General features: G+C 53.2%; 2 protein-coding genes across 2 annotated transcripts in view; one reads left to right on the top strand and one right to left on the bottom strand.

The window, feature by feature from the left end:
* Positions 1-985: 985 nt before the first annotated feature.
* On the top strand, positions 986-3,405 carry PROCA1 (protein interacting with cyclin A1; the record flags this gene model as incomplete). The annotated part of the gene is made up of 4 exons (XM_082492927.1): positions 986-1,178; positions 2,422-2,554; positions 2,658-2,792; positions 2,883-3,405. 4 exons carry the CDS (start codon positions 986-988, stop codon positions 3,403-3,405), a joined length of 984 nt encoding a protein of 327 aa, XP_082349053.1.
* A 2,077-nt stretch (positions 3,406-5,482) lies between these two features.
* The window catches only part of SUPT6H (SPT6 homolog, histone chaperone and transcription elongation factor), a 29,657-nt gene continuing 18,722 nt past the window's right edge, over positions 5,483-16,417 (bottom strand). The window contains exons 23-37 of the mRNA XM_082493274.1: positions 15,961-16,128; positions 15,310-15,437; positions 14,025-14,232; positions 13,408-13,555; positions 13,021-13,163; positions 12,115-12,255; positions 10,861-11,056; positions 10,451-10,689; positions 10,033-10,146; positions 9,416-9,540; positions 8,824-8,936; positions 8,608-8,685; positions 8,353-8,519; positions 6,773-6,960; positions 5,483-6,591 (exon numbers count right to left, since the gene is read on the bottom strand). Coding sequence (XP_082349400.1) covers positions 6,405-6,591; positions 6,773-6,960; positions 8,353-8,519; positions 8,608-8,685; positions 8,824-8,936; positions 9,416-9,540; positions 10,033-10,146; positions 10,451-10,689; positions 10,861-11,056; positions 12,115-12,255; positions 13,021-13,163; positions 13,408-13,555; positions 14,025-14,232; positions 15,310-15,437; positions 15,961-16,128 — 2,343 coding nt within the window. The 3' untranslated portion in view covers positions 5,483-6,404. The remainder of the gene's footprint in view (positions 6,592-6,772; positions 6,961-8,352; positions 8,520-8,607; positions 8,686-8,823; positions 8,937-9,415; positions 9,541-10,032; positions 10,147-10,450; positions 10,690-10,860; positions 11,057-12,114; positions 12,256-13,020; positions 13,164-13,407; positions 13,556-14,024; positions 14,233-15,309; positions 15,438-15,960; positions 16,129-16,417) is intronic.

The following is a 16,417-nucleotide window of genomic DNA, read 5'->3' as shown; positions in this document are numbered from 1 at the left end:
CCGGGCACTGTCCTGTCCCTCTGAGCACTGGCTCTCTTGGCCACACAGCGTACCAGAGCCGTGTCCGGATTGCCAATGGGCTCCATGACCGGGGAGCCGGCCAAGGGGAGCGAGCGCTGGCAGCTGTGCTGGGAGCTGCCGGGTGCCTGTGGGCTGCCAGCCCGGGCCGGGCACGGCAGACTGGGGCTGCCCCTGTGAAAGGCACCGTGGGGCATCTGTGGGATGGGGACATGGGGCTGCAAGTGAGCATCTATGGGATGGGACGTGGAGTTGCAGGGAGCATCCATGGAATGAGACACAGGGCTGCAGGGAGCATCTGTGGGATGGGCCACAGGGTCACAGGGAGCATCCGTGAGATGGGGACATGGGCCACAGGGAGCATCAGTGGGATGGGGACATGGGGCAGCAGGGAGCATCCATGGAATGAGACACAGGGCTGCAGAGAGCATCCATGGGATGGGCCACAGGGCCACAGGGAGCATCTGTGGGCTGGGACACAGGGAGCATCCATGGGATAGGACACGGGGCTGCAGGGAGCATCTGTGGGACGGGGACATAGGGCTGCAGGGAGCATCCATGGAATGAGACGCAGGGCTGCAGGGAGCATCCGTGGGACGGGACACGGTGCCGCAGGGAGAATCCTTCTCCCGTCGGGGGCCGCTCCGGGGCCGTGCGGGGGCCGGCGCGTCACGGGGCGGGCGCGTTGGGGCCGGCGCGTTACCGGTCCCGGCACATCACCCCACCGGCTGCCACAGCAACGGGGCCCGGCCCCACCGGGAGGGGTAACCCCTTCCCCGCGGGCTGCGGGGCGCGGGGTGAGCCACGGCTCCGGGGAGCGGCTCCAGCACCCCGGTCCTCCGGGACCCTCCGCACCGTGTGCCGTGCCGTGCCGTGCCGTGCCGTGCCGTGCCGTGGCGAGCCGCCCCGCGTGGGCGGGCTGCGCGGAGCTATAAGGCGGCCCCACGGCGGCGGGCGGCGCGGTGCCATGTGCGCCCCGGGGCTGCTCTGCCGCCTCCTCCTCCTCCTCCTCCTCCTGCTGCCGCTGGCAGCCGCTCCCGGAGCGGCCCCCGGCACCGGAGCGACCCCACCGGCACGGCCCCGTGCCCGCCGCGGGCTCACCTATCCCGGGACGCTGTGGTGCGGCGCGGGCAGCAATGCGGATGACTACGAGCAACTGGGTAAGGGCGGCAGGGCCACTGCTACCTGTACCCCCCATCCCATCCCATCCCATCCCATCCCATCCCATCCCATCCCATCCCATCCCATCCCATCCCATCCCATCCCATCCCATCCCATCCCTTCCCATCCCATCCCATCCCATCCCATCCCTTCCCTTCCCATCCCATCCCATCCCATCCCATCCCATCCCATCCCATCCCATCCCTTTCCACCCCATCCCTTTCCACCCCATCCCTTTCCACCTCATCCCTTCCCACCTCATCCCTTCCCTTCCCTTCCCTTCCCTTCCCTTCCCTTCCCTTCCCTTCCCTTCCCTTCCCTTCCCTTCCCTTCCCTTCCCTTCCCTTCCCTTCCCTTCCCTTCCCTTCCCTTCCCTTCCCTTCCCTTCCCTTCCCTTCCCTTCCCTTCCCTTCCCTTCCCTTCCCTTCCCTTCCCTTCCCTTCCCTTCCCTTCCCTTCCCTTCCCTTCCCTTCCCTTCCCTTCCCTTCCCTTCCCTTCCCTTCCCTTCCCTTCCCTTCCCTTCCCTTCCCTTCCCTTCCCTTCCCTTCCCTTCCCTTCCCTTCCCTTCCCTTCCCGTGCCTAGTGCTGCTCCACCCCAGCCCAGTCCCAGTTCCCATCCCAGTCCCGAGTCACTCCCCACCAATCCTAGTCCAATCCCATCCCCGTGCTGGTCCACTCCCATCCCCATCCCCGTGCTAGTTCAGTCCCTGTCGGTTCCAGTCCAGACCCCACCTCAGTACTGGTCCTGTCCCAGTCCACCAGTTCACCTCTGTCTAGTCCCCATCACAGGGCTGGTACATCCTAGTCCCCACACTGGTCCGGTCACTGTCCCCACCCTGGTGCTGGTCCAGTCCTGATTCACTCTCTGTCCTCAGCCTGGTCCCTGGTCCATTCTGCTCCCCATCCTGGTGCTGGTCCAACCTGTTCCACTCCCAGTCCATATCCCGATCCCAGCCTAATCCCTCTTTTGTTCCTGGTCCATTCCTGGTGCCCATTCCGGTCCCAGCCTAGTTCCAATCTCTTCCCCACTGTGGTGCTGGTGCAGCCCCAGTCCCCATCCCAGTGCTGGTCTAGTCCCAGCCCCTACCCATCCCAGCCTGATCCCAGTCCTGTCTCAGTCCGACCTAATTCTGATCCCAGTCCTAGCCCAGTGCAGCCCCAGCCCTGATCCCAACCCCATCTGGCCCCAGCCCATGCGTGTGCCCCCCCCAGCCCTGCCTGCACCCCATGCCTTCCCTGCAGGGGAACACCGGGACACGGACCGGTGCTGCCGGGACCATGACCACTGCCAGCACGTCATCCACCCCTTCACCGCCCGCTACGGGTACCGCAACCTGCGCTGGCACACCATCAGCCACTGCGACTGTGACCGCAGGTGAGCAGCCCCGTGCCCGGCCGTGCCCTGAAGCATCCCTCCATCCTGGGAGGGGGGGGGCAGCCCCTCTGTCCCCCCTCACCCCGGCTGTGCCCCGCGGCAGGTTGAAGGAGTGCCTGCGGCAGGTGAATGACACGGCCTCGCGGGTGGTGGGCCAGGCCTTCTTCAACGTCATCCAGGTGCCCTGCTTCGAGTTCACCTACAAGGAGGAGTGCGTGGAGCCCTACCTCTACGTCTGGTGAGTGCCCCCCCCTTCCGCCGTGGGGACTGACCCCCCGCTCAGCCCCACCGGGGCTCAGCTCACCCCGTGCCCCCTCACTCTCTGCAGGTGCAAGGCGTACAACACGGTGGCCATCGCGGTGCCCAAGGAGCCGGTGCTGTATGAGTTCGGTGGGGAGCTGATCGACAGGGCAGCGAGACCCGGGGGGTTCCCTTTGAGCCCCCCATGGAGCAGTGTGGGTGGAGAAGCCGTCCCAGCGGAGTATCAGGTGCCCGCCCGCCCGCTACCTCCCCCCAAGGCAGCCAAGAAAGAGAGGAAGAAGAAAGACAAGAAAAAGAAGGGGAAAGGTCTGAAAAAGAAAGGCCCTTCCAAAAATGGGGAACTGAGCCATTCCGCAGCCCCTCTCTCCATGGGGCAGGACCCACGGGCCCTGCTGCCGGACTTGGGGGAAGCAGCCAACACCGTCCTGAGCGATGCCCCGGTGCGGGAGGGCTTGGGCAGGGAGGTGGCCCCGGCCCCCCCATCCCCGGTCCCCACCGCCAGCGGGAAGAGGAGGAGGAAGGAAAGAAACAGAAAGAAGAGGCTGAAAAGCAAAGCTGAGGCAGAGCCCGCAGGAGAGCTGCGGCCCTGACTCCCCCCTCGCGGGTCTTGGCTGTGTAATAAAGTTGGTCGCTTGAGCAGATAGCGCAGCCTTGGCCCCGTGTCCATGGGGAAGGAAGGATTGCACCAGCGGGCGGCAGCTTCCAGGGGGAATCCCGGGGCGGATCCTGCTTGTAGGGGCACCGGAGGGGAAAAGCCTGGAGGCGGGTGGGTATAGAGTGGGTTTGAGCTCCGCTCCCACCGGCTCATGTCATCTTCCTGGGCACCAGGGATGGCTGAGCCACTGCTCTGGCTGGGGACACAGCTCCTGTCCCCATGCTGGCATGGAGCAGAGCCCCAATTTTAGCTCCGTTGCTGCAGATGGTTGAGCTCCAGCTCCCCAGGGGTGTATTTCTCTGGAGGACCAGTTAATGAATTGCATTATCCCAACTCCCTCCACTGCCTTTTCCCAGGCTTGGAGAAGCACAGTGCTCCCACGCCAGCACTGACTCCTTCTCCAGCCCCCAGCAATGGCAGCAACCAGCGGGGGCTGCTCGGGGAGGAGCAGGGACCTTGTCCCTCCCCAGTGGCTCCTCAAATACCATACTAGAGTTCTTTGGAGTAGGACAATAGAAGCTTTTCCAGCCCTGGGACAAAGGCAGATGCTGCTGTGTCCCTGCCTGGCGGTCGGTGATCACAGTCCAACTCGTTCCCCTCGCCAATAACTGGGCTCCCGCAGCAAAGAGTTTGAGAGCAGTGCCCAGAGGCAGGGCACGGCCACCACCAACTTCTGAGTGAGGAGCATGGCACAGTGTCCCCTCTCCTCCCTGCTGAGGCTGGTAGAAAGATCTTCCCACACCAGCCCCCAATTCCAGAATGGGAAAAAGCTGGAGCGAGAGGAGCTGAGCGCTGTCTCCTGTTTTGCCACAACACAGCGTCAGGAGATCAGAGAACACCGAGACCCGGAGAGTTGGAGCTGCCCCACGCAAACCCCACTGTTCCCAGAGAAGTGTGCGGTGCAATCCCAAATCCCTGAAATAAGCAGACCACAAGAGCCCGGGGGGGGGGGGAAGGGGGGGGAATACCAAGGTTGTAGTGAGGCATCGCACCCTCTCGAGCATTGCCAATGGGTGCAAAGTCCTTGCGGCAACCACAGCGTCACCACAGGAAGCACAGACGTGTGGCATGCGGGCAGCTTCCCAAAAGTAGAATTTTTATTGACAGTAAGGGAAAACTAAAAACAAAGACAGCCAAAAAGGAGCCGACGACGCACAACTAACCCCTCCCCCTACGGGTCCGATGTAAGGAGCTGCTCCCAGTCAAATTCCCATCATACAGAGTTTCATAAAATAAAACAAATAACATAAGGTTAGTACACCTGCAACCTTCGGCGGGTCCTCCGGCCCGACCCGCACGGTTGTAGGGGAGGAACAGGACTGCATCAGCCCCCCAGTAGGGCTGAGGAGATGGCGTGGAAGCCAGAACCTGTATTTCTCTGTGGAAACAGCTTTGCTTTGTCTCCCGGGTTGCCGCCATTCTTCAGGAGCATTTACATGCAAAAAAGACCTTTGTTTCTTAAGATCTGCTGTTCTTGCTCATTTCCTAGGAGAGGAGGCTAACCCGGAGCACTGGGAAGGAACAAAGACTCTGCTTCCATAGAAAATCCCTACTAACAAAGCAGGAGAGAGGAAAATGTGTGCAGCAGGAACTTTTTCAGTTCAGATCCGGCTCCGAGCGCTGGCAGTCACTCTGCAGTGCTGCAGTGGGCTCTTTCTGACATGACCGGAATGATCTGCATTATCTGCCCCCCTCTCCCTCCCAAGTCCCCGGTACCTCTCCCAGCCAGTGAGAGAGGTGGACCTCCCGGAGGTGCCCGGGATGGCGGTGAGATGTCTCTATGTGATGCATTCAAACCAAAACATTATTCTTTATCAGCTCAACAGCAATCAGCTTCTCTGTGAAAGTTTCAGCACACAGAGGCCAACTCCAAGCAACAAAGGAAGAAGGAGCATCGACTTTCACCACTGAACTCTGTTTCTCAGCAAATCCATCGCTAAGAGGAGAGGGCAGGCAGAGGAGAGGGCAGGCAGGCAGCACGCGATGCAGGCAGAAAACCTCTCAACTAGCGCTCAGTAGAAACACTGTTATTTATTCACCCCTCTTGGTTACAACCGGGCAGGGTTAAGCGGATACAGAGGAGGATGCCATGCGCTCCCATCTGCTTCGCATTCTCCGACCATAGGAGCGGCTGCTTTTGCAGCGTTTTTAGCCCACGTGTCTGTCCCGCGCTCGGGAAAGCTGCTGTTGGCTGGCATTCTGTTTCGCAGTCTGATTAAAAAAAAATAATAATCAAAACTAAATAAATATTGTTCCAAAAGAAGCCAGAGGAGAGAGCAAGTCTTCGGTACGACAGCTGCATTTCTCTCCGGCAAGACCCCCCCCAGTCCCAGAGCTGCTGTGCTAGAGCCCTAGGAACACAGCTGGGGGTCGGCACAGACTCTGCAGAGCCCGTTACTCACGAAAACATGGAGCAAACAACAACATAAGCTTTTTGAGAACTCCGGTTTGCTTTTCACAACCCCTGTTACTTTGCTTTGTGCTCTCAGGACAAGGAGAGCTGACAGCCAGGGTTTGGGAGAATCCAAATGGAACCGGCTCACTCCAGGCTGATGGTCTGCACTTTCGCTACGCTTGCTTCCTAGTCTTCACGGTGAAAGCAGATTGCTGTGCTTGTACAAGGACAGACTCGTTTGACCTCATAATTACTTTGCCAAGCTTCCGAAGTGGTGAACCAGGGCCTGGAGCACAGAGGCCGCTGCAGCATCCCTTCCTATGATATATTTATATATATATAGTATGTATATTTAGACCAGCCCCGTCAAGTCCATTCATTCGCTCAGGTGCACGTCACCAAGAGTCATTTCCCACTATCTCACGACATATATAACAGGAGTTATGTGGCTAAGGGAAGGAAAGTTGCTTTCAACTGTTCACTCTCCCTTCCCCTTCCTAGAGGAGAGAGCGGAGGTTATGGGTCAGGTCCAGCATGGCCTATCGATCCATCTCATCCAGCAGCGGTGTGGCGTCCCCAGCGATGGACATGGGCGTGCTCTCGATCATGGGGCTGGGAGATGGGCGAGGAGTCAACCTCTGCTTCTGTTTCCTCCGTTCAGCCTCCTTCTCCTGGAGCCACTGCTCGGCCATCTTCCCCCAGTCGATTGCAGCATGACTGTTGGTCCTGCAGTGACACAGGCAGAAGGTGAGTCACGCTAGCGGGACAGCTTCCCTGACCTCCCTCCCCAAGCATCCCATGCGGGAAGGTGCAAGGCAACCCCGCCACACTGGGTCCACAAAAATCAACGAAAGCAATCAAGATGGGACACAGATGGACACATGCACCCGGCACCGGAGTCACTCACTTTGGCTGCTGCCTCTGCCTGGAGCTGGACGATGGCTGTGACTGTGTCTGGGACTGGGTGGACTGGGGTGTGGTGTTGGCCTGGAGCTGGTACTGGGGCGTTGTAATCGGCTGGCTGGGGGTAGTGTAGGAGTAACTGGGGGTCATCAAAGGGGTGGCCACCGGTTGCTGTGCTGGAGTCGTGAAGACCTGCAGAGAGCAGAGAGTGTTAAGGGACAGAGGGCAAACCCTGCCAGGCTGTGGGGCATAGGTCTGGCACGCTCTCATTGCCCTACTCGCCCAGGAGGCTGGTGCCCAGCCTTGCTGCACACTCCCAGCCCTGCTGGAGCCCCTCATCTGGGCAAGGAGAGATTTGCCATGACCACTGCCCAGGGAATAGGGGGCTGCATGGCAAAAGGAGCAACACCCTGCCGAGCACAGACATTTGTTCCCCTGATCGCCCCTGATGGCCCACCCAACCTGGGCCAGCAGGACCGCCACAGCCTGCCTTCCTTGTTCTCCCCCCACAGGGTACAAGGGGAGAATCTTAAACCAAGCACAGGTAAGGGCTGCAAGAGGTGGGCACATGAGACACCTGGGGCAAGTTAGCAGAAATGACATCCTGCAGTGGGCATGAAGAACAGATGAATTCTTCCCCTGTGGGCTGCAGAGAAGGTGCAGCAGCTCCTGAGATGGCTCCCTCCTACACCCCAAGCTGGCTGGCTCACTGTCTTTTTGCTTAGTCTCTTTGCCTCCTGGTGCTCACCTCCCTTTTCCTTCAGATTGTCTTGATGATTAATACATTGGGTTATCCACAGTCCCTGCCTATCCCCAGCTCAGTGTTACCATGCCAAACTCCATGAAAGCCTCCCAAGGTGGTCTAAAAGAGGATCACTCCTCCCTGCAAGCCCTGTCTTGCAGCACCTCTTCATTAGGTAGGTCTCTAATGGCTGGGTGCGTTTTTTGTACGCAGGCACCTCAGTCCTTCTGCAGCTGGATTTAGCCTCGGGATCAGCTGGGGAGCTGGGAGCATGGGCTGGGAGGAGGTAGGCACCAACACACATGAGGAAAAGCTTCAGCATGAGCCGAAACTGTCCAATTCCATCTTACTCCCTGCAAAGCCTCTGGGTGTTCGGTCAGGCTGAGGTGTTCACCTGCCGGTGCAGCTTGGAGATTAGCACGCTGATCTGAAAAGCCCTGCAAACTCAGCGCATAGTTTCACAGCTAATCTCTTCCACTGGCAGCTCACGTTGCCAATTCAGGGGTACAATCAGAAGGTTGTGCGCCCTCACCGCTGGATCCCGCCTCTCCACCCTGCCACATTCCTTGGGGGGCCAGACCAATTTGCTACTCGCTTCAACTCTCCCCAGCGCAGGGCTGTATTAATGTGCTTCATTTCCTCAGCCACAGCAGGCAAGAAGAAACCTGGTCCAAGAATCCAGCCAGGCTCCCCTGTGCAGCACCACAGGTACACAACTACGACTGGATGATCCCAGGTAATAAGTAACTCCTCAGGCTCCCAGTGGAGCGCCCATGGCATAGTTTCTAGCAGCCAGGAGAAGCCATGCAGCACCTCCTCTCAGAAATTTACGTGATGCTTACGTGGTACGCGCTGCTGCCACCTCCACTGCCTCCATAGCCGTACTGACTGGACGCCCACTGCGCAGGGGTGGCATTTGGGTTCTGCCCCTGGCCTGTCACAGCAGCGATGGCGCTGAACATCTGGGAGGTCATGTTCTGCGGTAGAGCATTCACTGCACGGGTCAGGTCTGCAAGAAAAACCCATCACATTAGACAAAGCAGAGTCTGGAAAAGGAGCTTGTGTCCCAGTTCCAACCATGAAAGGCCTGCACTGACCTGCCAGGTTAATATTAGCTGGAGTAGCATTAATGGAGGCTGGAGTCCTGGTCCGACTGCTACTGCTGGGGGTAATACCTGCATAAAATATAAGGGACAAAGAACCTGCATAAAATTTCAGGGACAAAGAATGCGGAATTGTCCTTTACTAACTGCTCCTACTGTGTAACACCTATGAAACAAACAGCTGAGGCACTCAGATTTTGGGGTGCTCACCTGGAACAGGGTCCTGATAATGATCCTTAAACCATCGGAAGAGTCCGTTCACAGTAGGGAAGACCTGGCCCCGGTAGCGGAATCCTTCTGGCGTCACTGTCACATACTCTATCCTGTGAGGAGCAGCGGATGCAGGAGAGCACAAGAGATGACAGACTGCTTCAGGGCCATACCTGCCACTGTACAGCACCCTCACACAAACAGGTCAGTCACAACAGGCAAGACCTACATACTCAGGCAATGGCCATACTGGTAATAAACAGATAGACCTACCTAAGTCACTTTAATTTTGTTTTCAAACAAGTGCTCCAAAATACCATGCCTTCCCATGCAAAATCTATCAATCATTGCCCATACCCCAGTGACAGCCCCGGCACGGGGCAGTGCTGCTTGTGGCAGCCAGCTGGTTAGAAACACGGGAGTCTCCTGAGTGAGATTTACTCCTAGACACGGGTCCTCTAGTGTCAAGAAGCCAAACCCTGGGTAAGGGGAGGCACGATTTATGGCGATACTGACAGAGCTGGAAGAAAAACTGGCAGCAATAAGCTGAGGTGTGGTACTGGCAGTACTGTTGGGCTTGCTTCTCACTTACCTCGGTTTGCCTCGAGGCTGATATCCCAAGAGGAATTTGCCAGGTAGATCTTTACAGGCACTGATAAAGTAGGGAATAAATGTTGGCTTCTCTTTCTTGGTCTTTATCAGCAGCTCTTCCAGCTTCTAATTAGAGAGAGAAAGGGGAAGAGAAATGCTCAAGGAGAGCCTGCATTTTTAGCAACACACTGGGCCTACGGATATCTCCCTCTGTGCTGTGGTCAGCCCTTTTTCCTCCCAGCCCTGATGCCAGTGATCCAACGAGGACCACCAACTGTGCTGTTTCTGCACAGGGTTGGTGCACAAATGTCACCAGGTCAGAGAAAGCCAATACTCTCCCTTCAGCGATACCTGCTGGCAGGGCAACCCTCTGCTACTCTGGCGCACCACTGGAGCACACCACACTCCCATGTCCTAACTCCACTGCTCCCACACAGAATCTCCCTAAGATCTACAGCTGGAAAGTGACTGCCAAGCCCCAAGCAACAAGAGAAAGATCAGAGAGCTCAGTCCAGCAGCAGCTCATGCCAGACTCAGAGTTTACGACTCTGATTAAAGAAACTTATACTATGCTCCTTTATCTCCCACACAGCCTACCACAGCCTGGGACAGGCTCACCTTCTTGTCTCCACCATTGCAGTCCTGATAGTATTTGTGATTCAACAGGTCTCTGGCAAAAGAAGCCATTGGCTGGACATAGCGAGCAACAATTTCATCCAGGTCTTCAAACTCCTTTGAACAAACACATTTAAAACATTTGAAGAGGTATTTAATAATAAGGAACTCTGATTCTAGTATGCAGCTCAGTCATACATTCTGCACAGCAAGGCTAGATGCTTTGAGGGAGGAAAAAAAAAAAAAAAGAAGAAAAAGAAGAGCTGAATATTGTCTAAGAATCTGGGATCTGCGGTGGAAGTTAGTCTCCAACAGCCTGAAGGCAGCTGCAAGGACAGGAAAGCTGTGCCAACCTGTCCCTGCCAAATAAGTACTTCTTCCCCACCAACTCCTTGCCAGGCATGCTCTGCAAGGCTCTTACCTCTGTGTTAATCCAAAGTGTGGAGCCGAGGCTGAAGGCATTCTCCTTGCCCTCTTCTCGGACATCCACATGTTGGTAAATCCCATCGTTCACCTTCCAGGTGACAGTCAGGTGGTTCTCCCCTTTGCTACTTGGCCGAATAATCACATCCCCTTGGTCCATGGTCTCCATCATCTTCTCAGCTTGCTTGAAGCTAATGTTGTGGAATGACGGGTGAGCAATTACTCTCTTGATGTACGCTAGAGGACAAAAAGGGGTGTTTAGGCTTCCAAGAGGAACTGCTTTATTCCACGTATATGTCTAATTGTGCTTATTCTCCTGAAGCACCCTGAGAAGGCTGGCATTACAAGGCAGAGGAAAAAAAAAAAAAAAAAAAAAAAGAAAAAAAAAAAAAAAAAAGAGAGACTCACTTGTCCGCTGCTGCTTTCTTTTCAGGTCTTCTTCCTGTTTGTGATCTGCTGCCTCGGAGTCAAAGTCATAGTAGGTGTCTTTAGGCAGTTTCCACTCATTGTTCTTATCCATCAGGTCTGAGGTCCTGCAGGTCAGGTCTGCACTGAACTTCTCAATGTCGATCTTCATAATCCTGCAGTGAACAGTCATTCCCACCTACAGGAGAGGGGCAGGCAAAGCTGATCAGCAGGTTGGGCTGATACGCCAGCCTCCCTGCGCTACAGAGCAATATGTGAGGGGTCACACTGCCAGGAAGGAAGTACAAATTACCTCACCTGCTTCAGACTGATACAACCTTTACAAATTACCCCCAAGATGACTAGAATCAAAAGAGATGAAAGGAAAAGTGGGCAGTTCTCCAGCATGTCTACTCCCTATGCCCCATACTACACAGTAAACTGCATGTCTGGAGGCTGAGGACAACTAAGTTTGCTATTTTATGTATCTTTAACAATGACAGCAGCAAAACTGGACTTCATGATGTGCAAGATAACAGTTAAGTCTGTTCAGAAACAAGAGTGGAAGTCACCCAAAGGACTGCTCTAATTAAATGGGAAACAGAAAATACCACCACAAAAACTGCAGTGTCTTAGTCCAGCTAACCATGCTGAAGTTAATGACTCTTTAAAGAAATGCTGAGACCTCTGAGCTTACAGGATTATCCATCACCTGCATGGATTGTCAGGGGGACCCCAAAAGACAGCAAAGATGTTAAACCTCTATTTTATCATGTGATAAAAATATGATTCTCTTTCTTTCAGAACCCCAATCCCTGGCCTGAGCAAGAGCAGTAACTCCGATGACCTCCACAAAGGAATTGAGACAGAAGAAAAAGCTATGAGAGAAGGAAAGTGACCCTTGCATATCTAACAGCAGTTCCGTGAACTCTTTAGAAAGCCAGAAACAAAGGGCAGCTCTGCATTAGAATGCCTTCTGGTCTCCTAAACCCAGACTTCAGCCAGACTATAATAAATCCTCCCGCAGTACAACATGTTAACTGATTAACATGGTTCCCACCAGCTGCCAAAAGAGATTTGCACTGTGGGAGGACACTAACCAGAACCTGAACTTGCTGCTGATTTAAAGTCCTTAAATGAAAACAAGGTTTGAAAAGTCATTTAGGGAACAGTGTTATTAACCAAACTCTGACTCTGGTATTGGCTCTGCGCTCTTCCAGCTCTTGCTGGATACGTGAAAATCCACTGCTTTCATACCTTCACCCTTTCTTCTGGTCGCTTGACCACCTTATCACTAAGAAATTTTGTTGGGATGAAGCCAGCGACGCCATTATCCAGACGGGTCTTCACTCCAATGGCCTGACCTGGGCAGGAACCGCTGTCAAAGTGGTTCCAAACCTTGAGCAAGGCAAAAGTAAAAGTCATTCAGCATGGAAACAAAATAGCCTCGGCAGCTCACACTCAAACAAGTCTAAAAGCTGTGTCAGCAAACCGCTGCAGCCGACAGAGACATGTGGAAGGGCAAGGGACAGAGGACTTCAACGAATGCTACCCAGTAATGCAGTCTTCCTGCTTCAGTCCTGCTCAGCTTATGGGGCTTTGCAACCAGGAAGGTCAGAACATTTTTAGACGCTGAACACAAGCCTGCAGCTAGGGCTTTTTGAACGCTATAGGGTTTTAAAGTCACGGATTATCAAGGCTGGAATTCAGCAATGTTTAGAAGAGACCTAAAGTACAGCTGCATTAAGCAGCAGGGAGGCCAGATAAGTTCTTAAAATTGAGCAGGTGGCAAAACAAGCTTCTGTTCTCAGCGTCACGGGCAGTTTCTCTGCGTAAAACACAATCCTAGACCACAAACAAGCCTGCTTTATGTATCTGCAAACAACTGGTCAGCTTAGCCCCAGGTCCATTTTATTTGTAGCCCAGTTCACTAAAATCTATAACGTAGCTATAAAGGACTTGCCAAATCTATACTGAAGCAATTAGTCAAAAATGGAACAGATTATATTTGCAGCCAAAGGCCACATTCAGTCTGGGATCCTGGGGCACTGCAGACACAATCTTGGCTCTGATACCTTGTCTCCCCAAAACCCTATAAAACGCTCAAGCCTGCAGATAACAGACTCCTGACAAAGTCAGGCCCATTAGGAGAAGCAGCCCCACCTCGCTGAGCTCTGGGAAGTTATCCTGCTGACAGAAAGGACACTGCCAAAGGCCAGTTTCGTCATTCCGTATTGCCTGGTCGTAGCTTTCTCCTTGTGGCCGCCTGTGGGCTATCCCAGTCACATTGCAGATGATCATTTTACCTGTGGTGTGATGGAAGAAGAGAAGGAAAGGATGAAAAACTGAAAGCCAACTACAGAGCTGGGCAGTTCCCTCGATCTAAGGTAGTTGTGCAAGAAGGTGTTAGGAGACTACCCAGGTACTTGAAAAGCTGCTCCACATACATGCAAACATTGCACGGTCCCAACACTATCCTCACCAAGACCCCTCACAGCCCCACTTTACACATCCTCAGTCAACTTAGGATGACAGAAACCAGGGATGTACCTATATAAAAAGTCTCTGGAGTTTCTTTGGTCAGCATATTGAAGACCTCTTCTGTGTTTGGAGAACGGTATGGGGTTCTTAGGTCCTTGTACCTGCAGCTTAGTTCAGCTCGAATGTCATATAAAGTGATATGCTTGTCACCGTAGCCCTGTATGGTATTCAAAGGTTATAAAGACATGAGTGGAAGAAGGCGAACAGGGAATCCAGCATAAGTTGTGAAAGAACTCAAGGAACTTATCAAACAGCAACTTTAAAAAAAGAGGAATGCACGGGGTACCATCAACCTGTGGAACTCAGTTACAGGGTGTTGAAGTCGTCAAAAGTACTGATATGTTCAGAAAAAAGTTAGATCAGTTCAGGGCGGACAGCTTAAACGGTCTAATTACTGTCTCCTGCCTCCTTCCTCCCTCTGCCCTAAGTGTACTTTCTGTAAGCATTTACTACATGCCATTGTCAGACACTGAATACTCATCATGGCTGTTTATACATTTTACAACAGCAACAGCTAAATGCTCCGCTCCTAAAAAGGATAAGGGTCACCAGCTATAAAACTTAAGAAACAGAACTGGACAGTAGAGCTTCCCCTCTGCTTCTCAGCACCAGGAACCTCAGCGCACCTGTCTTTCCAGTTCCTCAGCAAAGGCATCGAGATCCAGGTCTTTCAGACGCTCAGGGTTTTCCAAGATCTCCTCTAGAGCTCCTGCGGGATTAGCGTCCTCTGCTGACTCATCGTATTCTAAGGCATCCACTGCCATTTTTCTTGCCCATTCATAGGTTTCAGGATGGACCCTAGACCCATCTAGGACTTCGATGTAGGAATCGGTACTGAAATAAAACCAAAGCAATGTTCAGACAAGGACTCTGCAGAGTTCCAGAGTCACCTCCTTTAGCTCAACAACAAATCACGTTGTTGAGCATCACTATTGGCTGTGTGGCTGCTTTTGCCACCACTGCCCTCAGTGGAACAAACTACTCTAAAAAGGACCCAATGAATTCTTCACTGCTCAGTCAACAGGATTCAAGGCAAGACATGACAAATTCCAGTCTGCAGCTCCTGCACAGCAAAGATACAGCCAGGCATTCTGGATGCTATCCAGATTTGATGACTCTATGAGCACACAGCTCTTTACAGTTTCTCTCCTCATACAAATTAAGTGTTGCCAACTGGCAGTGCAGCCATCTGCATCCAGCTGTTCGGAGGAATCTACACTTTGCCCCCTGCATGTCTGGGATTTGTATCCTGCAAGAACCAGGCACCTAGTGGGGCTGGTTCATTGAGCGTAAGGATTCGGCCAGGTGTGCTTTTTCAGACTGCTTTTCAAAGGCAAGAAGGATACCGTGTCAGCCGCAGAGAAAGCACGTTTCCAACAGGTCACCCTTACACACAAAGCAGGCAGCTAGAGATTTAGAAACTAGGTTACCACTATCCTCCAAACACACATCTCTTGTTTAGTTATCAGTAACCTAATGCTCTACAAACCTCCCAATATTGCTACTAGTTTAAGAGGAAGCTAAATTGTCAAGTTATGCCTCAAGTTTGAAACTTCAGGAAAATAAAATACTGATGGTGGGACTAGGCAAAAACTATGAAAAAGCACACGACAAACATACATGACGACTATGTTAGGGAACAACTGTTTTTAGTTTAATTCCTCTTGACCACAAAGGGCCTTTCAAACCATAGCAAGTTATATAATTAATGTTCTGCAGCTGACATCGCTGTGCGAGTTTAGCTGCCCACAAGAATCAGATTAATAACCAGCAATACCTGAACTTGGCCAGTCATCAGAGAGGCCACACAGAAGCTCCTGGGAACATGGACACCGCAGAACAAGATTGCTCCAGCCTGCTGCTCATGCTAACTCCATACCCATATGACATCAAATGCAACCCAATACCCACCTGTCGCCCAGCGACGCTGTGTCAATTTTGATGAAGCCAGCACAGTTGATAAACACCTTGGGTCCCATGTGACACATCGTAACCAGCTGAGTCCTGTTCTCCAGACGCGTGTTGTTTTGTTTTAAGATCTGGAGAAAGGTAACAGTATAAACCCTGTTATTCAAACACAAGGGTTCTCCAGGAAGAGTAGAGGACTCACACCAGACACCGCAGTGTTCAAAGCATCTGACATAATCAAGCCCATCACAACTCATAAATCGTTGCCCCCTGCCTGTGTCTCAACATTGTATGAAAGAAAATGACTCCACATGGAACAGCTCCAACTCTCAGGAAAAGCGTTGGCTTTTGGCCTTGTGTTTTCTACAGTATAGAGGTGTCTTGATACTGTAACAGCACACCTGTTCCCGTGGGTTCAGGAGCTAGCTAGGATTGACAGATCTGCTGAGTTGCTTGGGTCTATCAAGGACATAAGTCCATGCACAGCTTCAGGGTTAAGCGCAGTGAGATAACACATACTAAAATACACGTCAATGGAGCTGTCAGCTGCATCTGGCACATGGGACCCTGACTCATCTTGTAACAGAACTGCCATCAAGCCAACTCGCACATTATTGGTGATGAATTGCTTCATTCCATAAGAAGCCTCCTTACCTTTAGCAGATGAGTGCCTTTGCGTGGTCCCAGGCCACACACGTACTGCAGCAAAGCCTGGCTGTGAGGGTGAGCAATCGCCCGATTGACATCCACTCCCACCTCGTTCACACGGTTTATGAATTCGCAGTAGAGGGCATTCAGCAGTTCCTCCTTCACCACGTGCTCCTGACAGAAAGCAGAGGTGTTAGCCTTGCAAGAAGACGGGTGCAAAGCTTTGCCATAAGGAAGCCGAGCCAAAAACAACAGCTCTCAGGAGCTGTACTGCACCTCAGAGTTACCCCTGAGAACAGCCTAAAGGCAGGAGGCAGATGAGCTAAAGGAGGCAAAAAAAAAGCGCTTTGTAGACTGAGTATGGCATAGAACAGGCAGAACTTGCACCAGTTCAACTTGGAATACTTTTCTGCGACAGTAAACTTAGTCTTAGGCCTCCCAGGCCACTTTCTCTTGCAGAGAA

The sequence above is a fragment of the Vanellus vanellus genome, assembly GCF_965231255.1.
Source record: "Vanellus vanellus genome assembly, chromosome: 19".
In the NCBI taxonomy this organism is placed as follows: domain Eukaryota; kingdom Metazoa; phylum Chordata; class Aves; order Charadriiformes; family Charadriidae; genus Vanellus; species Vanellus vanellus.
This window is presented reverse-complemented; position numbering and strand designations above follow the sequence as displayed.